This window comes from Miscanthus floridulus, chromosome 11 (genome assembly GCF_019320115.1).
Source record: "Miscanthus floridulus cultivar M001 chromosome 11, ASM1932011v1, whole genome shotgun sequence".
Lineage (NCBI taxonomy): Eukaryota > Viridiplantae > Streptophyta > Magnoliopsida > Poales > Poaceae > Miscanthus > Miscanthus floridulus.
The window spans coordinates 80,203,301-80,227,954 of NC_089590.1; the positions used below are offsets into that span (position 1 = coordinate 80,203,301).

At 47.3% G+C, this 24,654-nt stretch overlaps 2 protein-coding genes and 1 non-coding gene across 5 annotated transcripts; 2 read left to right on the forward strand and 1 right to left on the reverse strand.

Moving 5' to 3' along the window:
- The first annotated feature begins 5,968 nt into the window (after nt 1-5,968).
- LOC136492274 (uncharacterized) lies at nt 5,969-11,296 on the forward strand. Its single transcript, XM_066488349.1, has 4 exons — nt 5,969-6,027; nt 6,654-7,383; nt 10,543-10,778; nt 10,909-11,296. The coding sequence occupies exons 1-4, from the start codon at nt 5,969-5,971 to the stop codon at nt 11,294-11,296; spliced, it is 1,413 nt and encodes a 470-aa protein (XP_066344446.1).
- Nucleotides 11,297-11,846: 550 nt separating this feature from the next.
- On the reverse strand, nt 11,847-15,199 carry LOC136493545 (probable protein phosphatase 2C 43). 3 transcript variants are annotated; one of them, XM_066489641.1, is made up of 5 exons: nt 14,980-15,199; nt 14,389-14,820; nt 13,075-13,439; nt 12,557-12,793; nt 11,847-12,435 (listed from the first exon to the last, which is right to left on the reverse strand). In XM_066489641.1, the coding sequence occupies exons 2-5, from the start codon at nt 14,675-14,677 to the stop codon at nt 12,178-12,180; spliced, it is 1,149 nt and encodes a 382-aa protein (XP_066345738.1). In that variant the 5' UTR covers nt 14,678-14,820; nt 14,980-15,199; the 3' UTR covers nt 11,847-12,177. The 3 variants fall into 3 exon arrangements, with proteins under 3 accessions (XP_066345738.1, XP_066345736.1, XP_066345737.1); XM_066489639.1 differs by having other exon boundaries at nt 14,936-15,199; XM_066489640.1 differs by having other exon boundaries at nt 14,887-15,199.
- A 7,715-nt stretch (nt 15,200-22,914) lies between these two features.
- LOC136495085 (U1 spliceosomal RNA) lies at nt 22,915-23,074 on the forward strand. Its single transcript, XR_010768869.1, has one exon. It is a non-coding gene; the product is annotated as a U1 spliceosomal RNA (small nuclear RNA).
- Nucleotides 23,075-24,654: the final 1,580 nt, after the last annotated feature.

The window sequence follows — 24,654 nt, forward strand, 5'->3', positions numbered from 1 at the left end:
ATCTTTGTTGACTTGGTTGATGACCACTGCTGAATCGCCGTATACGAGTAATCTTTTTATTCCGAGGGTAATCGCCACTCGTAGCCCGTGGATGAGGGCTTCATATTCTGCTTCGTTATTTGTAGCTTGCCATAATATCTGAAGGACGTACTTGAGTTGTTTTCCTTCTGGAGAAATGAGGAGAACGCCTGCACCGGCCCCGCCTAGTTTGAGTGATCCGTCAAAGTACATCTTCCAGTGGTCGAGGATTGTATCTGATAAAGGCTGTTGAATCTCTGTCCATTCGGCCACGAAATCGGCGAGGGCTTGAGATTTGATTGCTTTCCGTGGGGTGAAATTGATGTCAAGAGCTCCAATTTCAACTGCCCATTTGGATATGCGCCCCGTGGCATCTTTATTGTGTAGGATGTCTCCGAGTGGAAAATCTGTCACTACGGTAATCTTGTGGCTTTCGAAATAGTGGCGAAGCTTCCGTGAGGTAATGAGTAGAGCGTAGAGTAGTTTTTGTACATGCGGGTACCGGATTTTGGATTCTGACAGTACTTCGCTGATGTAGTATACTGGACGTTGCACTTTATACACGCGCCCTTGTTCTTCTCTTTCTATGACTATTGCTGTGCTGATTACGGTAGGAGTTGCCGCGATATATAGCATCATATCTTCATCTTTCTTTGGAGGTGTCAGGATAGGTGATGAAGTGAGGTATTCTTTAAGTTTTTTGAAAGCTTCGTCGGCCTCTATTGTCCATTCGAACTTGTCTGTCTTCTTTAGTAGTTTAAAGAAAGGTAACCCCTTTTCGCCGAGTCTTGATATGAAACGGTTGAGGGCCGCCATACATCCTGTTAGTTTTCTGCACATCTTTGACACTTCTAGGTGGGCCCATTTCTGTTATAGCTCGAATTTGCTTGGTGCTGGCTTCGATCCCGCGCTGACTGACCAAAAATCCGAGTAGTTGTCCTGAGGGAACTCCAAATACACATTTATTTGGGTTCAATTTCCATCTCCATTTCTTCAAGTTTTCGAAGGTTTGCTTTAAATCTTCAATTAGAGTGTCTGGGTTCTTTGTTTTCACCACCACATCGTCCACGTATGCCTCCACATTTTCACCGATTTGATTCCCAAGGCAAGTCTGGATAGCTCTTTGGTACGTGGCGCCAGCGTTCTTTAGTCCAAACGACATGGTCTTGTAGCAGTAGGCACCAAACGGGGTGATGAAAGATGTCTTGCTCTGGTCTTCTTCTTTTAGTGCGATCTGGTGATATCCTGAATAGCAATCGAGAAAAGATAATAACGCAGATCCTGCTGTCGAGTCAACTATCTGGTCAATGCAGTGGTAGCCCGAACGGATCTTTTGGGCAATGTTTGTTGAGATCTGTGTAATCGACGCACATACGCCACTCGTCCGTGTTTTTCTTCTGTATAAGGACCGGGTTTGCTAGCCAATCTGGATGTAGGATCTCCTTGATGAATCCGGCTGCCATCAGTTTTGTTATTTCCTTTTTAATTGCTGCCTTCTTGTCGGGTGAGAATCGTCGTAGCCGTTGTTTTACAGGTTTGGAGCTTTTGTTAACATCAATTCTGTGCTCAGCCAACTCCCTTGGGACTCCTGGCATGTCGGCTGGCTTCCAAGCGAAGATATCTTTGTTGTCCCGAAGAAAGTTGGTGAGCGCGAGTTCCTATTTTGCCAAGAGGTGAGCACTGATAGTTGCTGTCTTGGAAGGTATCGCCTGTGCCTAAGTCGATTTGCTTGACGTCGGCTTCTTTTGGTGGTGCGATGATGCTGGGCTTTTTAGCCGGTATTTCTAATTCTTCTTGGCTTGTTTCTGCAGCGATTGCGGCTATTTCTTTTCTTCCATTGTCGGCTTGCGCTTTAGCTGCAATTTGGATCGCCTGAACGTCGCAGTCAAAAGCGCGCTTTAAATTGCTTCGAAGGGAAAGGATACCAGTTGGGGTCCTGGCATCTTAAGTAGTAAGTACGGGTAATGTGGTATTGCCATGAATTTGGCCAGTGCTGGACGTCCGAGGATTGCATGATATGATGAATCGAAGTCGGCGACTTCAAATTTGATAAACTCTGTTCGGTAGTTTGAAGGAGTTCCAAAGGTAACAGGTAAAGTAATTTGTCCGAGTGGCATGGCTGCTTTGCCGGGTACTATTCCGTAAAAAGGTGTGCTTGTTGGCGTAATCATTCCGGCGAGTTGTAGTCCCATTTTCCTTTGAGTTTCTGAAAAGATGATGTTAAGTCCAGCTCCTCCATCGATTAGTACTTTGGTGACTGTCATACCAGCAATAGTCGGATCCAGAACCAATGGATAATGGCCTGCGTTTCCACGCTAGTCCATTGGTCTTCTCTGGTAAATTGGATAGGATACTGTGACCAATTGAGATATCTTGGTGTAGCCGGTTCTGTAGTCATAATGGTCCGCAGTTTTTCTTGATGTTTGCTTCTGCAATCCAGAGCCCCTGAGAAAATCACTGCTACTATTCCCCTAGGTTTTTGGAATCCTTTGTCCTCGTGGTTGTCTTCTTCTCTTTTCTGATTGTCCTCTTTGGTGTTTTCCTTACTATCTTTTCTTGTGTATCGATCATTGAAAGTGTAGCAATTTCCGATGATGTGCCTCCCACTAGGGTGCAATGGGCAACGTATGTTTTCAATGTCATCATATCTTCTGGGTTTGGAAAACTTCTTTGATTTGTCGGCCATTGCCACAGTATTGTCTGGTCTATGTTTTCTTTCTTGATGTCTGCTATTTCAGTGACTTTGCTTGCCCGGGTTGTCTTGGTTGCTTCTGTCCGGGAACCTCTCTCGTGTTTTTTCTTCTGCAGTAATCATCTTTTCTACTGTAACGTCTGAATTCTTCATTGTTTCTCAGATTTTCTTTACAGAAGTCTTGAAATTGCCATCTAGCCATGATTCCGTGAGAGAAAGCTTCAATTACTTCTCGTTCGGTTATGTCATGCACTTGAGCTCGTAGTTCGCTGAATCGTCGATAGTAGTTCCTGAGACTTTCACCCCCCCTTTGCTTGAGTCCTTTTAGTTCTGCATGAGTGATTAGGTGTGTAATGATTCCTGCGAAATTCTCACAAAAAACTCTCTGCAAATCCTCCCAATTTCTGATAGATCCTGGATTTAGTTTATCAAACCATTGGAGGGGCATGGCCTCCAGTGCCATGGGGAAGAAAAGGGCTTTGATATCATCGTCTCCTCCGGCTAGTTCAATCGATTGTGAATATATTCTGAGCCATTGCTTTGGTTCAGTTTTGCCATCATACTTGGAGTGATTAGATGGTTTGAATTTGTGAGGTAATCGCACCAATGTGAGCCTATTCGCAAAGCAGGGGAACCTGTCGTGTGCCTTGGTTTCTTTGAATTCAGATTCGGCGCCTTCCTCTGGCTAACTGTCGTTCTGATGGGAACAATCTTGCAAAGTTGTCTGGGTAGGAACCCTGCTCCTAGTCTTCCTTTGTTCAAATCGGTGGCCTTGATTATGTTCCTTCCTACTTCCTCCGTCGTGGCTTCCACCCGGCCCAAGTCTTTCGAAAGCGGATTTCCTTTGATTTTGATCCTCTTGCCGGTGGGTTGTTGATCTGGTGGGTAGTCTTGATCGAGCTTTCTCTTCATGCGTTCTCGGGATTGTCGATCGGAGCAAGTCCTAGAGCTGTTCATACTTCTCACCAGGATGCGAAGTTGCTCCGAGTTCTTCTAATGCTTCTCGAATCTTATCGTAAGGTGTATTCGCCGTGCGTCTTCCTTCAACTTCTCGTTGCAATTTTCTTTTGTCGTACTCAGCCAATTCTGACTCGTATCTGATCTAAGCTTCTCTGCGCTGCCTAGCACGGTGTTGGCGCCCTTGCTTCAACTTGTTTTTTCTTTCTCTAGCTTGTTTCTGACTATCTGTTTCTCCATCGTAGCCCTAGGCAAAGGGTGATATGTTGGATTCTGATTCATCTGATGATCTGACGTCGGGTGTTTCTGGGGGATTTAATGGTGACCGCGGTCGTCGAACCATGAGCACTTCTCGCGCATGAGTCGTTCTGTTATTGGCGTTAGTTTTCATGCTGTCAGAGTCGCTGATAATTTTAGTGGATGCCTCGGTGTCGTAGATCGAGTCTCCTTCTTGGTAAGGTAAAATAGCTGTTGTTGTTGTGCCGACTAGTTGGGTTCCGCTACCTTCAGGAACGGAATCCGGCCAGTGGATGATACAGTCCTACGATGTTATCGTTAGCACGAGACCCTCCTGAGCTCCTGTCAGTGGTATCCCGAATCTTGGATTGAAAAATCTTTCGACCTGTCCCTGATAGGATTTTGCCATGTTGTCGAGCCCAAATGGAAAAGAACTCGACTTCTTGAGAGAATTCTGGGGGTAATCCGAGTTGTTTTGGGTTGTGCTCTGGAATCTTGCCAAAAAAGAACTTGGTTTCTTGAAAGCACTCGGATAAAACTTCACCTTGGAGCTTGAATTTGAATCGGATACGAGTGGTCGTGAAATCCGATTTGACTCGGATACTATTAGCTGCGCGAATCTTCTGGTGAGCTGATCCGTTGTAGTTGTTGAAATAGGAACTTCTTTTAGATGATCTGGATCTTCGAGGAGATGGCTTTGAAGCTTGCCGTTGTTGTCTGCCTCGCAGATCCATGAGCCGAAGATAAAAGTTGATCCCGTCGGGAAAATCATGTTGTCGAGGTCCATCGAGCTCTCGGAAGCAAAGTCGCCGAAAGCCCATACCTGGCGCGCCAGCTGTCGATGTTTGACCACCGATAGCCTGCCACGGGGGTCCCCGGGGCAGTATGTTCGGGCTTCGGCGTATGCTGAACTCGATGGTTAACGCAAGAGACAGTCGATTTATCCTGGTTCAGGCCCTCGATCGTAGATCGAGTAATAGCCTTACGTCCAGTCGGCGTTAGCCTTTGCGTTGGATTGATTGTGATATGTTGTATTGTACCATTGTCCTTCTTTCAGGAGCCCTGCCCTCCTTTATATAGTCAGGAGGCCAGAGTCCTAGTCGGTTTACAATGAGATTTTCTAATAGGATTTACCTAATAGTTCTACTACTACGATTATATGGGAAGAATCCTGGTTGGACTAGATCTTCTCTCTCCCTTGCGGGGTATCCTGTGGGTCCCGCATCGACAGCCACATAGCGTTTGGAGGTACTCTTGGCATCCGGACGCTCTAATCATACAATTACCAATAATGAGCTCTAGGCTTCAACCTTGCCGTCAATTGTCACTGCGCCAACGTCCACCTTCCCGCTCCTGCTAGGAGCTCTCAAAGCACCCCAACAAGGTCATCTTTAGGATGTGTTTGGAACCACTGTGGCCCTGACTCTGGCTTTGGCATCAGCTTCTCCAAAAGAGCTGAAAGAGTCCTACCAAACACTTTAGGTGGAGTCGTTTTCTGATGAACAGTAGAGGTAGAGGAACCAGAGCCGTTTTTAGGCCAAGAGGCGGAGCTCAAAAAAGTGACTCCTCCTCAAATGTTCCGGCTCATCTGAAGGAGCACTTGAGGAGGAACCCTGCCAAACAAGCCCTTAAAAACTTGTAACCGAATCTGGCACCAGCTTAGAAGTGTAAACTGCTAGTCTCACAGAGATACTCCCTCCATACCCAGATTTCAAGTCGTTCTGGGCACTTGGCTAGTTTTCACAAATCATGTCGTTCTCTGCACCCGAGGGCAAGTTTGGACGCAATTACCCCTCCCTTAATCGTGCGCGTGCACGCCGTCCGCATTGATCGCGCCTGTTCGTTACTCACGCCACCCGTTTGGCTTGCCGCTGGCCGATCCAATAAGCGCTCGCACTGCCTCGCACTTCGTTCCTCACCGCACGCCTCCTCGCCTTACATCCTCTTCGCGTAGCCTTGCTGCTCGCCGCACGCTGCATGTACTGGGAGCAGCATCTGAACGTTTTATAGTACTGGGAGCAGCGTGTGTAGACGCGCCAACACACGCGCGAGAGAACGCCGAAAATGCGTCTGAACGCCGAAAATTTGAAAGCAAGCGAACCTGTAAACGCGCCAACACACGCGTGAGAAAGCAAAACGGGAGCAAACGCTAAAAACACTCCTACACGCGTGCGTCACCTGTGCCAAAACGCTCCTGCGCGCACGCGAACGGCCAAACCCCGACCTCACGCGCCCAAACTCAAGCAGCACAGCGCCATGCAACGAAGCACAGTGGCATGCAAATAATCTGGCGAATACAAAAAAAATACCACGGCTGCCAGCACTCGAACGGTGGACGTCCGTCCTCAGGCCGCAGAGCCTTGGCCACTTGAGCTACGAAAGTTTGCTGGATAAGCAGCACGGGCAGGCCTATTTAATAAGGGTAAGGATGGAAAATTAACCCCTAATTAATTTCTCCTTGATATGCACAATCCTGTTCTAAACGACTTGTTTTATGAGTATGGAGGGAGTATGTAATAGATAACTGAGTGGTATAACGTGTTCCGAATATAACCTCTCCCCTGCCTCATTGTAACTCTATCTAGGTAGACTCATACCTGTAGGGCGACAACCCTCCACTACCAAGATCACTTGGCATCTGTGGTTAATATATTAGATGGACATAGGACCATATTCGGTTTCCATGGTCCCATAAATGATTGCGCCATTTCAAGGTGATTTAATTTGGTGCCCCATCTGAGCCTACCAGTGCGCGCCCGACTACCTACGGCCTCGACTGCACGCGGTCCGCCTACCAGTGCGCGCCGTGCAGGTACGCCCTGCACCCGGCGTGCGCTCGCGTGCGCCGCACGGTGCGCCACCCGGCGCACCCCGAGCACCCGCTCTCCCTCCGGCTCGCGACGCCGTACCAGTCCGGCATCTACACCTGCGACGCGTGCCGCACCGGTGGCCACGAGTTCGTGCTCCACTGCCAGCACTGCCAGTTCGACCTGCACCTCCCGTGCGCGGCGCTGCCTGCAGAGGTGGTCGCGTCGCGCGCGCACCCGCTCAGGCTCGCGTACGACAACCTGCACAGGGGCGGGCAGGGCGTGGTCGTCATCTGCACCGTGTGCAGGCAGGGCATCATCCCGGAGCAGTGGCTCTACGGGTGCCACCGGCGCGACGACTTCGCCGCCCACGTCGGCTGCGCCGTGCCGGACGCGCAGATAAAGCGTGTGTACCCGAGGATCGACATGCAGAGGGTGCGAGCGGAACAGGAGGCGAGCCAGACGGCGGCGCTGCTGCAGCAGTACCAGCAGATGTCGGTGCTCAGCAGCGCGCAGTCGAGCATGTTCGCGAGCAACGCCGCGTCCATGCTGGGCGTCACCCTGGAGGGCCTGAAACTGGGCGCGCGTATGTCGGATGATAACTTGGCAATCAACTTCAACAAGTCAGGGACGGGGGACCAGATCAGGAAGAGGGAGGAATATTACAGGCAGGTAATGTAAATCATTTATGCAATAGTGAGAACTGATCTTGTCGGCTTAGTTCATCTCTTGCATCTTTACAGAGTACTACTCCATGTCTCCATCTTTGTCTCGAAATATAAGACATGAACATATTTTAAAATTTTGAACTTTATTATCTTTAGTCAACAATTAGATTAATAATCATATAAAAAGCCATACTATAAAATTCATTATATCGAATTTTTATTTTTATATACTACTTTCTAATGATCAAATTCTTATTACCATAAATTATATGTTTCCTCTATTTCAATTATAGGACATTTTGACTTTTCTTTAGATACATTGGTTTTTAATATGTACTTAATATTCTAAGCACGTAGTAAAAACTATTATATCTAGAAAAGCTAACGGTTAAAGGGTGATGTTGCATCAAGTAAAATTGTGTTTTATATTTTAGAATAGACGGAGTATGTTTGTTTTCATTTATGATTATTAGGCATGGTCGCATCTTGCTCGTACGTACTAACAAGTCTGTTGTGGGCAAAAGGGTTAGTAACAAGCCTAGAAAAGATTTTGCAAAATACCTTTTATGTTTTGATCATGATCAAAGAATAAGTCCTTATCTTCTCATTCTATTGAGTGTATGTTTAACATTCTTGTTCACATGAATGATTTCAATATTTTTTGTTCCTCTACAGAGAAAAAAATTCATATCTTTAAACTAGAACTGCTGCTCGGGGTCCCAGCTGAAGTGGAAAGAATTATCACTGTCAACGGCAAGCAATCAAATCACTGTAGTTATCAGAACAAAATTGGGCGGACTTGCATCATCAACTTTTTTTTTGTTACCCGCTGTGTCCCTTCTTATTTTACTGACCGAACATTGCACAATGCACACTATGATCTGTATTATTTTTTTTGCGCACTATGATCTGTATTATTTTTTTTGTTTGTCATCACTCCAGTAAGCAAATCTGAATGTATCTTTTGGAACACTCTGTTTGTCACGGCAATAAGCGCAGGTCTCACAGTTTTGTTGTCGTGTCAAGCTCGTTTTCCTCTCTCTTGAATTTGTGCCTTATTTCATATTCAACTCTAATAACTGGCTGACAGCCATTAAAAAAAAACTGGCTGATAGCCGATTTCCCCACCGGCCACCGCTAATGAACATTAAAAAAACAGTATTATTTTAATAGATAATCGCAAAAGTAGGTACTGTTATATGAAAATTGCAAAAACGACGTGATTTCGGCTTCCTCGAGGACCGATCGGTATTCCTGACCGATAGGTCATGCCATGTATACCATGTGTCGCACTCACATAGGACTATGCCATCCACGTAGGACTATTTGATGCGGACTCGAATACTCAATTCAAGAACCGATAAGTATACTGGTGCACAACACCTCATGTGCATGTAGAATTTGCTGTTGATTTCTTAAAAAAAAAAAGAATTTGCTGTTGATGTGCGCGTAGCGTTTGCCGCTGATTGCGTGGACCATAGATGGCTGATTTTTTTTTTTTTTTGAACCGACGATTCTCCATTTCCATCGTAGAATAAAGAAAACAAATCAAGAGGCGTCACATCAGAGGATGTTTACAGCGAGACAACGCATAAAGGGCCAACTAAACGACTTCAAAAGGCTCGTGAAACCGCTGAAAGAAGCTTGGCCATATATTCTTAGGTTTGTACTCGAAAATAAAGGTATCGAAGGTTCAAAATTTATCTCATTATAAGGTATTCTGAAATGCTCAACCACATCCATGTGTGCCTGACTTTTAAATCCCATTAATGCCTTTGAAACACTAAAATGGCTTATAATTGATGGGCAAAATCAATAACATATATGCATGCCTTTCTAAAATTAGTTGGATACCTTATATTTTTATAAGATGGACGGAGTATATTTAGTTTTATTAGGGAGAGTGAGGCTTAGCATAGTTTGGAAAATAGCAATGTATGGTTAGTAACATAGGTGAACATAGTGTAAAATAGGTACATTTTGATACACTTTAACTTAATTTGTCACAGGATTGTAGTTTTTACTATATATGTATAAAATGTTATTTATACATTGCCGGTCTCAACTTCTCTTCTTGCCATTTAAACCATGTCTATAGGGTCCTTCCAACCATTTAAATCGTTGGTGGGTGGGTGGGGGAGTTATTTTCGTGAACTATGGTATAATGTGAATGGGATTATACTCGTTCAATAGTACCGCTTCCGTCCAAAATGAATGCAATTCTCAAGTCCAACAAATTTAAACTTGACCAAATTTATACAAAGTAGTACCAATATTTATGATGCAAATATGTATCATCAAATTAATTGTAAATATTTTTTCATAGTAAAGTTGTTTAGAAATATAAATACTAATATTATTTTCTAAAAAAATGGTCAAACTTGGAAAAATTTGACTATTCTCAAATCTACAATTGCATTATCTTTGGGGTGAAAGGAATTCGTTATTGGGCAAGTTCTTTGCAACACTGCCAAATCCATGCTGTAGGAGAAAATTACTATTTCTCTTCTTAGTATTGACTACTACTAACTACTCCCTCCATTCCAAAGTATAAGACATTTTGGTTTTTTTCTAGATACGTTGTTTTATTCTGTACCTAAACACAGTGTATATTTTAAAACGCCAAAAGGTCTTATAATATGTAATGGAGGGAGTATTACGTTTTCATGACTTTAAGAATCCAATTCAATTGCTATATACACAAGTTGAATATAAACTTATGTGTACAATCCAATTAAACGACTTACCACAATACATTGCACAAAATGCCAAATTTTACTTTCCGAGAAATCAAACGATTTAGAGTTTGATCAAAATTATATAAAAGTATAGTAACATTTATGATACAAAGTGCGTACCATTAAATTGATTATAAAATATATTTTTTATAATAAACTTAGATAGAGACATAAATGTTAATACTATTCACTATAATCTCAATCAAAGTTAAACTAGTTTGATCTGCACGTAATCCATATTTGCATTCTATCGTGAACGGAGGGAGCTGTTTGTATATGCTCACATGGCAACTTGGTAATAGTTGACTAACACGTTAGTTTGCATATGCTCACATGGCAACTTGGTAACAGTTGACTTGACTCAACTCTGAGCCGGCAGCTTGCACAAGGACGTGCATATTATCTCCAAGCTTTGTTGAAGCAAGGTAAAGGAGCGAGCAAACCAAAGGAATCGTGAAAGTGAGAACACTGGGAGAAATGAGAAGCTAAATAAAGAGGATGATACCTTGATCCATATCAGCCACCGCCACCCGCTCCACCTCACCGACATCCCCGGCGGCGACACGGCGCCGCCGTACTGCCATGCTTGCCGCTTCCCGTGCACTGGTTCCATCTACCAGTGCGTGCCGTGCCGATACGTCCTGCACCCGTCGTGCGCCCGGTTCGTCCTTACCATCCGCCACCCGTCGCACCCGGAGCACGACCTCAGCCTCCGGCTCACGCCGGCGGGAGATTACGGCTGCCACCTATGCCGGGCGTGCCGTCACATCGGCTACTCCTGGTCCTTCCAGCTTCCGCTGCGACCCGTGCGCGTTCGACCTGCACCTTCCCTGCGCGGCGCTGCCGGCAGCGGCCACCGCGCCCGCGCACCGGCACCGGCAGCGGCTCACGCTCACGTACGAGGACCCGAGGAGGGGCATGGGCTCGTTCGATTTCTGCGCGCTGTGCCGCAAGGGCTACAGCACGGTGAGGTGGTTCTACCCGTGCAGGGAGTGCGGCGTCGGCGGGCACGTCGGCTGCGTCGTGCCGGACATGCCGCTGAGGGACGAGTACGCCGCCCTCGACAAGGAGCAGGCCGCCGTGGGCCCGTGGCAAACGCGGCTACGTGGCCGGAGGCTCCGGTTCCGGAGTCCCAGCAGCTGGAGGAACTTCTCAACGAGCAGGGGATCGAGTTCGTGAGGATGGAAATGGGTGCGGGCGGGCTTCTGCCGTTGTTCGCCAAGGCTTCCGAAGATTGACATGCTAGCTGTGAGTCTGTATCCAATCCAAGCAGGGAAATCACGGACAGGGTTATGTAAAATCGCCACTGAAGTGCAGCTCACTGCTTACTTTAGTGTTCTATTGTTCTGAAAATACTCGTCATGCGCTCATGCTCAATAAAGTAAGAAACCAGCAGAACATGAACACTGACGTGAAAATATTCCATTTACAGTGGCTCGTATTAAGTTTATAAAAATATGGTGAATTTCTGACCAACCAAGAATTGTTCCATTGGTTTAGACAACAGCTCGCTAAACAAAGGATTTAGAGCTGCTTACCTAGGTTTGTGGCAAATGTGGCTACTTACACAGGAAGGAAAATGAGCAAGTGCTTACCAAAGCAACCAGAACGCGTTGCAACAATAAAAGTGCAGTAACCATCAACCAGCTGATGGGTGGTACGAGGAAGTCTGAAGACTAGACAGACATAAGGATTTATCCCAGTGACAAATGGACGGGCGAGCAAACAAACAGACATGCTAGTCGTGTTTTACCTCCCATATAAATTCATCTGCGAGTCCCAGCTTCAGCTAATCAGCATCTCACCAAAATATTAGTTGGCAATATCCTATATATATTTTACCGATCTGAAACTTATTCTTCAAGAGAGTAGGAGAAAAAGAGAAATAGTGTAGCCAGACATTGCCCAAACGAATTGTGATTCCGATGTGGCCAAATGTTAATAGAAGCAGAGTTAGTGCTATGTGCTATGCAGCAACAGAATAAGAAAACTACAGAAGGACAGTTTGGTCTAATGTTACATCAAAACGACAGGTATTTAGACAACATAAGGTTACTGTATCAAGTAATGTCATTCAACCCTGAAAAGCTGGAGCGCCCCCCTGCATCAACAAACCCACGAACTGAGAGTTCAGGAACAGAGGTTGAAGCAGAATCCTCCGACTGCAGTTCATGATCGATGAAGACAACAACAACTGTTATGTCGTCGTGGATGTAGCGCCGGACTCCTTTATCGAGCTTCTTAATATCACCATACCTCATTTCCCTCTTCCTTGCAGCTTCTTTTAGAGCTGCTTGTACCAATCTCCTTGCAACACCCTACAAAAACAAGGAAAGCGCATTTCAGCATCACCACAAAAGGAGTACTACCATCAGCAAGAGCAATATGAAAAGAGTTGCCAGTTCAAGACAAATGCAGTGAGAAAGAAGTGAGGCATACTTCTCGTGGATTATTGTGGACAATTTCAACAGCTTGCTGGTTTGAGAGGTGCTCCCATAATCCATCCGATGCAAAGATCAAAAAACGGTCTTGTGAACTAAGAACTCTTGAACATACAGATGGCTCTGACGTCAGAACAGGCCGGCGGAGAGGTTCGGAGAGGTGGAAACGGGCTGTGGATGGATCAGCAGTGAATTCTCGCTTCTTCAAGTATGCGTCACCTATAGACCTTGAAACCTAAGTAGATCAGAAAGAAAGAAAATGTTCGAAGAAGTGTTAGATGGCATCATACTATCGAACACAGTGCTATAATTCTGAAGATTACCATTGCTTTTTTGTTGTAATATTTAGCAATTTTATTTATTGCTTTTCTGTTGCCAAAAGAGTGACATTAGTTCTTTGCAGCCACTACAATAACAGAGTTACCATTACCATTTACTTCGGTTCCACTATTTTATCAAGCATGCCCACAAGCATCATAAATACAGCACTTGTCACAAAAAAGAAATGCTGCCTACCTGTATGATGCCTTTGATGCGCCAAACACCATTTTTAAGAACAACGATTTGCGAATCATCAGGATGAAGAGTCCTAAGCTCCTGCCTAATTTCTTCCATGCTAGCATTATGGTCTCTTGTTAACTGCTCAGCAACAATCCTGTTTGATCCATTCAAAGAACCAACCACCGCCCGAGAATCACCAAGATTGGCCAGGTAGAGTGTCCCTCTCCATATGATACCAACCAGACAGCAAGATCCAATAGTAGCCATAGCAGGTTTTATCAAATGTGTTCTGCGCACAAGCGACAGGAAGCCTTCCTCTGTAGCAGAAAAGGCCTTCCGAACAACATCCTCAGACATTGTTCCATGTTCCTGTGCAAGACCTGTAAAGTTAATACTACATGTTAGCATCAGAACATTTTTCTTTCAACTATAAACAGAACAAGTGGACTGTCCTAAATCGTAATAACAATTGTAAGTGGGCTTATGTGTGACGTGGTGATCTCATCGATAAACAATTATTGACGCTAATAAGTTCACAGAGATGACACAAGCATGGAACTGGAGACATGAACGATAACACTTCCTATACTGCGACCGAATCAATACTGTTCGCACTTCGCAGTCATGGTATCCCAAAAAGGAAAAAAGAATACTAAGAGCCCATTTCATTCCCCCAATTAGATGGGCAAAGCAAGTCACTAAAGACGTGGCCCGCGGACGAAATAGTCGTTCCACTATTTGATACCTGCATCAAGATTCTTTTTTTTTTGTTTTTGGTTTCTAAAAAAAATCAAGATTCTTAAAAAAAAACATACAGTTTATCAATGAGATTCCACATGCAGCTCTTAAAAAATAAGAGGAATAAAGGCATCAATATAACCGACCCAAGCAATTCAACGCTAATACAGTACGATCGAACCAAACAACCATTCTAAGGCCCTGTTTGGTTCTCTAGTTCATGGACTAAAAGTTTTAGTCCACTTTAGTTTATGAAATAAAAGTGGACTAAAGTGGTATTTGGTTCCTTGAACTAAAATAAACTAAAGTAAAGAGAGAGGGCAATAAATGAGAGGCATGGGTGTCCCCAACACCTTTTAATCCATTTTAGTTCAGTTTTGTAGACTAATGGACTAAGGATTTTAGTCCACTTTTAGTCCAAGTGTTTGGCTGTTTAGTCCAACTAAAGCGTAGATTTTAATCCAAAACGCTTTAGTCCACGGGAACCAAACTCCCCCTAAAAGCTAGCGAGCAGCATTTCACGAAGCCCAAGAGAGTAAAATTTGTTGGATTCATATGGAGAAGGGGGGGGGGGGGGGGGGGGGCACGTACGGACGATATGCGCAGAAAGGTGGTTAGAGATGAAGCGGGACGCCTCGGCGCCCCCGTGGCCGTCGTAGACGCCGACGAAGGTGGCAGCGGCGGCCGTCTCCACCTGGCTGTGGTCCTCCAGCACGTCGTTGGCCTGCACGACGGCGAAGGAGAACTCGCCCGCCGCGTGCCGCGCGAGGTCCCGCGACCACAACAGCTCGTCGCCGTCGTCCTCACCCTTCCTCGTAGGCGTGTACCTCCGGACCCGGTCCCAGCACGCGGATGCAATCCTCTCCAGCCACGGCCACATCCTTCATCTCCCTCCGGGGCTTGCTCCCGTGATTCGTCCTCTCGCCGCCCCCCACTCCCTCCAAAATGGCCCGAGCCGTGCGCGAGCGCGAGGATGTGGTTGTCTTGCCTACTACTGCACACCAAGAATCACCCAATTCCCACCTGCAAAGCACCCAAAAATATTTGACTTTTGTTTGCTTAGATACAGCAATGCGGAAGAAACCGTACGGTAGACGCAACAAAATTGCCTCCTCTTGTCCTGTGAGTCTTGGCGCACCTAAACAAGCGCAATTTGCACGGGAGAAACGGGAGGGCAATCACCACCAAGAAGCCCCAAGAGGCGCCGCCCCTGCTGGTAGCAGGAAGCACCGCCGGATTCTCCGGGCATACCAAACCCACCGGAGACGTCTTGAGGACCGGACGACCGGTGGTCGGATCGCGCGATTCGCGAGGCTGGAGGTGGGAACTGGGAAGGAACGGGCTGTTGTTCTTGATGGAGCGGTGGGAGAGGCGGCGCTCGTACCCTCCGCAGAGGCGCAGAGTATGCATTACGGGGGGCCTGTACCGAATTTATACAAGCGTTTGGCAGAAACCGCCCTGGGTTTGCAGGTATTTGCGTACGAGACAGGCTTGTGAAGCGAGCAGAAAAGCGCAAAAGTGGATAGAAAAAGCAGGTAAAGCGCGGGAGGAGCCTTTGACCTCGCTTATCCTCCCCTTTCTTTCCCCACTTATATGAAATGAAATAGTAGTGTTATTCTCTCTCTCTCTCTCTCTCTCTCTCTCTCTCTTTTCTTGGTTGATTGATGAAACGGGCCTTTCAGTTTCAGGCGCTGTGAAATGCAACGCCAAAGGCCTTATCACAGACACGGGTCTCCGTCTCTTTGAATAAAGGCATGCCTTGAATAAAAACCATGGGAGCCGGTCTCTTTCCTTTGCAAAATCCTTTGACGGAAGGTCAGGTGATTCCACTCCTGTACAGCTGCTGCAGGCGATGTAAAGTAAAAGCAATCGATTGCAGCTCCAAAACATGCCTAGGGCCAGGAGAAAAGCTTGGGCCTGACAGGAACACTGACCCTTGGATTGGATCAAGAAAAAGAAAAACGCTTTGAGGCAATCAGCTCGTAAATAAACAAGAGGATTTGCAGACCAAGAACGCAGCGCCACCGCGGTGCTACGCGCGCGGATGCATCACGATAAGAGCGTCGGGCGATGGATAGCGTCTCCCGCTTTATAGATGAAAAAAAGAAGCAAGCGCTGGGAGAGAAGAAAAAGAAAAGGCAGCGGGACCTCTGAAAGATGAGTCAAACAGTTCGCGTCACTGGGAACCTGTGACACCACGCCGTGCGCGGTGCGCCCGATCCATCGCTCCCGGGCTTTTCCTCGCCGATTGCATGGCCGGCCGGAGCTCACCCATCCACCCATCGCCTTTGTCCTTTAATGCGTGCCTTCCAGCCTCGCTGATGTTTACAGTCACCACGCCGTTGCGACGATGGGTATGTATACAGTATACGTGGTGCAGACAGCAGAGGAGCTAGCAGCAACACCTGACGAATGAACGAACTTCTCAGTCGTCGCGCCAGCAGATGATGAGTGTGATTTTTGATCCTTTTTTTTCTCGATAGGGTGTTCAGCCCTTTTTTTTTTATTAAGAGGAGGTAACCAAATGTTGCAAAGACGATACAAAGGACTCACAAGTAATCCCTGGATTACTAATGAAATCCCACAAGTACACACGGACAGCAAGAAAAACATGAGGGGGAGCTCCACCACAGAACCCCAAACGACTTAGCCTAATACAAGAATACAACACATTGGTAGCTAGTAGTGTAGTGAGACCGCAGCGTCGACGGATCAAGCTTCCAACAGCCAAGGCGGCAGAGATCCGCCCGGGGAAGGACCAATCAACCTTGACGGACGGCAAAGCATCCGCTAGAGAAGAGATCAAGGCGGCAAAGCATCCGCCAGAAACGACGACCATTAGCATGGCAAAGCATCCGCGGATGAGGGGCCATCACGCTCACATCAGCCAAGCATCTGCCTGAGAGCGGAGACGGGGGCGACACCAGCGGCTAGCCAACCGCCCAAGCAACATGACGGCGAAGCATCTGTCCAAGAGGAGATAGTGGCAAAGCATCTGCTACAGAGAAGCAATCGATTACGGCAACACCAACCAACTATTGGACAAACCAAAGCGAAGAGTAGCATGAAGCACAATCGGGCACAGCACAGCAAGGATGCACTCTGACAGGGAAAGAAGGGAAAGACATCCGCAGATGCCAACGATGTTGGGAGAAGCGCACCTGGACTTTCGTCCAAAACCTGCCCCATCGATCGACACAAGGAACAGAGACTTCGGCGACGCCTTCAAGAAGGTAGATGACGCAGACTGCGCCATCACCGTCAGCCCAAAGCAAGAAGTCAGGCAGGATTTTCACCCAGAAGCTATTCGATCGCAGACGGAAGGGGATATGCCCGACACCTGCATAGACCTGGGTGCGGCTGTGGCTGCGGCGTCCCGGACACCGGGAGCATGACGTCCATAGCCCGCACGCGCGTGAAGAGGGACCGCGCGGGGCTGAGGAGATGAGGTCGGGCCTGGGCGCATGCCAGCCACCCTGCCTCAGGCGCGGGATTCTGCCGTGCCATCCATCCGTGCTGCCGGAGCAGCCCTGTAGAGGAACGGACCTAGGGCGCGCCGCCAGCCACGCGGGTCGCCTCTAGGCCCCCGTCGCGGTAGCAACTTCAGATATGGAGGAGGAGGCGCAAGATCCGGCCACGGAGGGCCCAGATCCACCCCGTCGGCCACGTCATCCGCTAGAGTAGCAGGAGAAGAGAAAGGGTGGGAGGGGGAGGGGGAGGAAGGAGGGCGAGACTGTAGACGGAAGCACGTTTTTGAGCTCCGCCGGGGGCCGCCGCCACCGCTCGCTAGAGAGTCACAGCGACGACGGCCGGAGTAGTCGCCTGAGGCAGTACAATGATTTTTTATCTGGATTGAGCTGGCCGACATCCATGCTCACGAGTCATGAGCGCTTACGCCTGCTGCATGCCACTTGTATGCACTGCAGAGGCCTGGACGACGTCGAGGAGGACTTGCGCGCCGTGGCAACTGGCAACGCCACCACATGGAGCATGGATCCGATCAATTTCCCGCCCCCATTTGCTCGCTCGTGCGATCGAGTCAATTACATCTGTGTAGGTCAACACCACACCCTGTCAGCCAGCCAGCCGCCCTAGCTTGACTCGTTTGTTCCGGTCCCCAGATGAGATGAGATCGGTGGATGGCTGCGTGCAGACAAGCCATGCGCGCCCTCTTTTTAGGTGAGGATTGCTGCCTTTTCCCTGTCGAGTGTGAATATTTTTTAAATTTTAACCCCTTTTTGAATATAATTTTAAATCAAACACTGTCGGTTTTTTTTAAACTAACACTTTTGGCCGCGCCTATTGCCCTGGCGCGGCCAAATGCCTGTGCCGCGCCATGCATGGTGGCGCGGCACAGGGCTGACGTGGCGTGGGCTGGCTGGGGGGGGCCGCTGACGTGGCGGGTCTTGCTGCACCACCAACCCTGGCGCGCCAGTGACGTGCCCTGTTGCGTGGCGCGGCTGGACCAAACATACCGCACGAGCAGTCACACCACCTGGCCGCTGCGCCTGTCGTCGGCCCGGGCTACCTGGATGGTAGAATCGAAACGCGTCGCGCCCGTATTTTGTTGAGTTTTTTCACGGCCGAATAGAGAATTTGATAAGCCAATGATTAGTTTTTTGTCTTTCATAATACGGTTATGCACCATTTTAACTAATCAATTACGAAAAATTGCCACCGGTGTCCAGATACGTCGGGACTGTCGGTTCCCAAATGTAGGGTACTTAATCTCGCCGGCAGTGCTGTCGCGACTCAAAGAAACGAATAAGAAGCAAGTTGACAAGCTGTCACATAACATTTTCATTGTTTTGATATAAGTTTGACATAACATAACCAAATAACCCTGCAAGTTTCGGATGCCAATATTCGTTTGACCTAAACAAACTAAGATCCAGGAGTGTAAGGATCCCTCGGACGCCTCTGTCTCTTTGGTTTTGTTGGCAACGCATTGGAAGTGTAGCCAACATCGGTATGGTCGCGTCGATAGTGTGTACGGCTCATACCCTGTAGGTATATGATACGCACGATTATTTATAATTCTTTATGATCGTTAGTTTATGGAGCCTACGTATTGAAACAAACTATCTTTGTTAGTACCTACGAGGCTCCTTGGGTGCCAAACGAGGCACCACCTAGCTAAGACATGTCGACCTCGTCCTGCGGCCATTCGTCCCACTGGCCATGCTGTTCGCGGAAGCCCGGTGGTTCGTCGTCGTCGTCATCGTCCTCCTCGTCCTCGGTTACAGGATCCTTCCCAGCGCTATGATGTGGTGGTATACGCACCACGAAAGTGGCACCCTACGTCATTGGTTGAGAAGAGCCGGCTGGTGTCCTCAAAGAGACTGAAGACATGCCACCCGACCGCGCGGGGAGTGATGGTTCCTCATAAGTAGTGTCCATGCAGCTCAACTTCTGAGCTAGCTTCCTGCAGCTTTTCTTCACCTTCTGCATAAATAGACGTTAAAGTTAGTTCATTAGCCAAACGCATATACAATAAAGAAATATTTTCGAAACGGACAAGTTTATGTTTACCTCCACAAAAGCCGCGAGAACGCCTGGCCCCTGCCCTCTAGACTCGTGAAGCCGAAACGTTGCTTCGTTGGACAGCCTTGACAATTATGTCGCCTGGATACAGAAACGCGGTTGAACAGTTTTAGTACACATACTTAATATCAAAAAGATAACAAATTGTACCATTCAAGTATCTTACCATGTATCTTTGAAGCAGAGCTTTCTATAGCTGTGTGTCCTCCCTAGTGGTAACGTCGTACACATCTTCGATGATATCTTCCTCCAAGTCCTCGTCAATCGCCACGTCAATGTACGGAGGCTTGATATGTGTCCTCGTAGACCTATGAAGCCATCGCAGGTACTCGTCGAAGGTGTGCTGGTCGTGTGGAGGACCCGCAAGGACCGCATGTGGTACCCGGGTCTGCCACAAATAGATGTAGGAGCTGTGTGTCACGCGCCAATCATTGGTCTTGTACCTCTTCCTGCGGTTAAACCAGCAACAAAACGATATTAGTTGTACCAAACACACCTCTGAATTGTAGCATTGTTATTAATCGATAACGCACCTGTGCAATACTTGATTGGTGGAGTAAAGCGGTGGTGGGTAGCCTGTCATTCTTCCAAACTGTCTGCAGACCCGGATGGGCAAGTGAATCTCGACCACATGGAAGAAAATAAGAGGGACGTCGCAGCGATACTCGTGTGACTCGTCCCTAGTGATAGGACTCAGATAGTCCTGGAGCTCCGGAGAATTCCAAGGACACCAAAACATCTGAAATTTTGTAATTATGTTAGGTTGTGATATAGTGTACATCGAAGAACACGCTGCTACGATAGTATAGAGAGCGTAACCTGGTGCTGTGTCAGGACGTCGAGACCGTTCGTATACTCCGTGTACTTGCGCCACGCATTCCCTCTAACTAACTGTGCTTCCGTCCAGATATACAGAGCTGTAGGGAGTGTATCATGACCGTTCCATTGCAGCATTGAACATGATAATAAATTAGCAACAAATAATCTCATCATATCTAGCTGCCTGAAAGAATATAATGAACCAAAGTACTTACCGATAAACCATTATTAAGGGATCTCCCAACGGATAATCGTTCCCAACACCAAACCTGGAGTAGGTAGGAGCAACCCCCAAGGTTCGCATGTCCTGAGGTGGACGGCAGGCAACACATAGCTGTCAATACATCCATGTCAGGACTGCGTTGCCCTAGCTATACCCCGCTATGTTCTCCCACGGCTAGCGAAGTATGTCAAGGCAGATTCAGCTGATGGTGCTGCCCGAGGCGTCTAGGAAGAGGAAAGCACCAAGAAAGTGCCAGAGCCACACTCGAGCGAACCTGTCAATCCGTGCCTCCTCAGCTTGTGGGTCCAAGTACTCAAAGCACTCTGTGATCTAGGACGACGAAACATCAGAATTTTTTCTATAATTGATCAAAGAAAATAAGACCCGATGTTAGCTGTAAAGCAATGCAAGTATTAAATAGGCTTGAATTACTCACTTATTTTTCTTGGAAGCATCGTCGTCCGATGGAAGAAAACCAGTAAACTGAGCCACCAGCTTTCTCCAGTGATCGTTGTCAACTATCCCTGTCACTAAAAGTCCCTCCAACTGAAGGCCTAAAATAGCCTTTACGTCCTACAACGTCAATGTCATCTCGCCACAAGGTAAGTGAAATGTGTGGGTCTCAGGCCTCCACCTGTTATAAGAATAGAACGACTGTTAGTTACCTCTAATTTGTTACAAAAAAAGTTTACGTACAAAGAATGCACTCGCACCTGTCTACAACTACAGTAAGTAGCGCTGGGTCAAGGGGTGGAAGACCGTGGTTGACAACACGGACAAGCTCGAGGAAGTCGGCACACCGTATGTACGGCCTATAACGCTCGTCCTACTGATGCGCCCTAGTGTAAGTGCGGGACCTCAAAGGAGGTAAGGACACCCCTACGTCGTTGTCACTCAAGATGTGTGCTTGGTGCTGGTCGTCGTACTCCACCTCTAGAATGAGGTACAACGGGTGCTGCGTGGAAGGGGCCATCCTATTACAAATTAATAAACAAAACGTTAGAGTATTAAAATTAACAAAATTCAAGTTAACATTAATAAGTTCACAAATAAATTCATTAACCTAACTAGCCAAAATCTCTACACCCAAAATCCTAACTATACTAGATAATAAATATATAATCAATCCATATAAAACTTTGGTTCTAAAATTACAAGTAATCTCTCCGTCTCAAAATGAATACACTTCTTGCTTCTCGAGTAGTCAAATATGTTTAAGTTTGATCAAAACTAAAAAAATGGTATCAATATTTCTATCTCCTAATAAGTTTATTACGAAAGTATACTCCATGCTTAATGTAATAGTACCTATTATGTATCATAAATATTAGTACGCTATTATATAAATTTGGTCAAAGACACTAATAGTAGATACAAAAATACTAACTATACTAGATAATAATAAACAAATATGAAATTGAGAGGGAGGTACCTTAGGAGCGGACGGCCTTGACGCGTCGGCGTTCGTGGTGCGGCCGGCTAGGGCGCTGCGCGGCGGGAGTGGCCAGGCGCGGCGTGGGCGAGCGGCCGAGGCCGGGAGGCGAGGCCGGACGGGCGCATGCGCGGTGTGGCCGGGCGGGCACGGGCGCGTGCGGCAGCAGGCAGGGCGCTGGCGGCGGCGGCGGCGGCGGTGGCGTTTGGGCGTCGGGCGGGCGGGCAGGGCAGGGGTGTGTGCGGGCGGGCGGGCTCGCACGCGGTATATATCTGGTCCTGCCGCGCCAGGGTCGGTGGCGCGGCAAGACCCGCCACGTCAACGCCCCCCCCCCCCCCCCCGCGGCCGGCCCACGCCACGTCAGCCCTGTGCCGTGTCACCATGCATGGCGCGGCACAGGCATTTGGCCGCGGCAAAAAATGTTAGTTTTAAAAAAACCCGACAATGTTAGATTTAAAATTATATTTAAAAATGGTTAAAATTAAAAAAAAATTCTCGAGTGTCGACTGGCGACGGAGAGCTGCATGCCCCGCCACTCATGTGAATGACATTGCATCCTGATAATAGTGTGGATGGAGCTCGAAACCGGCACTCCATTTTTTTTCCACCTCAGTAATAAGTAATACGCACAGTAAGTGCGATCAGTGATGTCCGAGTCCGATAGAGCTTTTCACGTTGCAAAAGGGGAGGTGAGTTGATTCAGACATCACCAGCCTCCCGTAGGCTTTTCACGTTGCGTACGTTGTTTCGCAGGAGGGAAGCACCTGTAACTGTAATACCAATCGGCAGAGGTTGATCTGTGGAGGAGGAAGATAATAAAGCGAGGATTTTATTTTTTATATAATATAATAAAAAGAATAAAAAAAGAAGGAAAAGGGTTGAGCACTCCGATCTTTGAACCTTGGAAGGGCCGCGCGTTGCCGGCTGGCTTAGGTGGGCCGGGGCAAGCCTGTATTGGATTCCTAACCGCAACCAAGCCCATCCACTGCGCCAGGTGCAAATCACCTGATTAGCAGTTGAATAGTGCCACATCGGCTAATCAAGCCTGAGGAACTTAGCGGGGAAGCAATAAAGGTAGATGGAGCGGCAACCTTGAAACATACTTACCTGGACGGGGTCTATGGCTGATCATGAAGAGTCATGGCCTAGGCTGGTGGCCTCTATTGCACTTTGGAGGAGCACTAGCTTACCATCTCCCTAACTGGGAGAGTGGACGTCATAATTTATGGCAGAGGGGGTACGCGTTCGCGCGGCCCCTGTCAAAGTAATCTACAAAGATTTCTCTATTTATATTTACAAAATTAATTAATTAATTATATAGTTTTTATTTATGATTTTTCAACAATAATTTTTTTTGTAAAGTAAATAAAATTTTAAAATAATCAAAAAGTTTAACTAGATACAAATTTTTATAATCCCGTCTATCCGTCAGTATGGTTGTTAAGAGGGGAACTGATCATTCTGAAGGTACCATTAATTTTGACAATATCCGCCTGTTCGGGAGGCCGTATCGTATCGTGGATTATTTACTGCTGGCTGGTTTGGTGTGAGAGAAAAACACTGTTCCCAGCTGGAAATTTACGATCGTTTACGAGCAAGCGAACAGGCTCAACTCGGTGGGATTATGAACCCAACTCAAGCAGCCCATTGAAACCTCCCACAAACCAAGTTTTCAGAACATTCTCTCGGAAATCCATAGCCGGAGTTGGGCCTGCTCTGGTGAGATATGAATCAAGTTCCTAGCTGATAATTACAGAGAGAATTATTTTGGTCGGCAAAGGTTATTGGAGTAAAGGGATGGCAAATGACTTGAAACTGATACGGTCATACCAACACGAAGAGACCGGTATGCGAATGAGTGGGCCGTTATAACACGCTGCAAGGCCGGAACGTGGACTTCTTTCTACAAGTGGGCCAATCAGGCCATCTAGTCAAAAAGTCCTCGGCAGATCGGGCTTAATGCTAACCTAGCTCACAACCCACATGATGAGAGTATGAGAGGCCAGGGACCCACTTACCAGAAGCAAAGTCCCCTTTGGAATGCGGAATTTTTTTCCTATTTTCTGCATTTTTCTATAAAAATAAAATGGATTTTACAAAAAATTCACACAATTTCTGTGAAATTCCTTTATTTCAAATAAGTCATTAGTTGTGAGTCAAACAAAGGCCCCGTTCACTGGGAGGAATTTAGAGGAATCTCGATGAATCTGGAGGAATTTTGTGAGAAAGTGAACAATGTTTTTCATCCCGCGCACAGTGAAATCCGGCTGGTTTTGTGAGCAACCGAACGAGCCCAAATGTATCTGAACTATACCTCCGTTTGATTTTATATGTCTATGGTCAAGATGCATCTGGCAGACAACGCCTAACACTAGCTCGCCTCTAGGAGATGCCCCGACCTGAGAAGGTCCCCTTAAAACTGCTATCAACAATGCTCCTGCTATGTTACCGACACATCTGGAACCATATGCACGATGTCAGATGTGCTCTTTCACCAATTGCACCCAAGTCTGGCCAGGCTTTTGGCCACCTGCAAGGAGCCCTAACGTCTTTGGAGCTATCGATTAAGGTAGTGTTTGGTTTAGGGGCAGGACGAGGACCAGGTGGTATATCCCATTTCATCCGGTGTTTGGTTTCGAGATATCAGAGACAGGGATGACTCCGGAGAGGAATATTCCTCGAGATGCAGGGACGCCCCCGTCCCCTGAAATCGGTGGGACGGAGTGGGACGAGCAGGGATGCGCGAGCGGCATTACTTCCTCGTTTCATGCGTCGCCTGGTCCTTCCTTCACGGCGGCGGCCTCCTCGCCCCCATGACCCTAGCAAGGGCCCTCCTTCC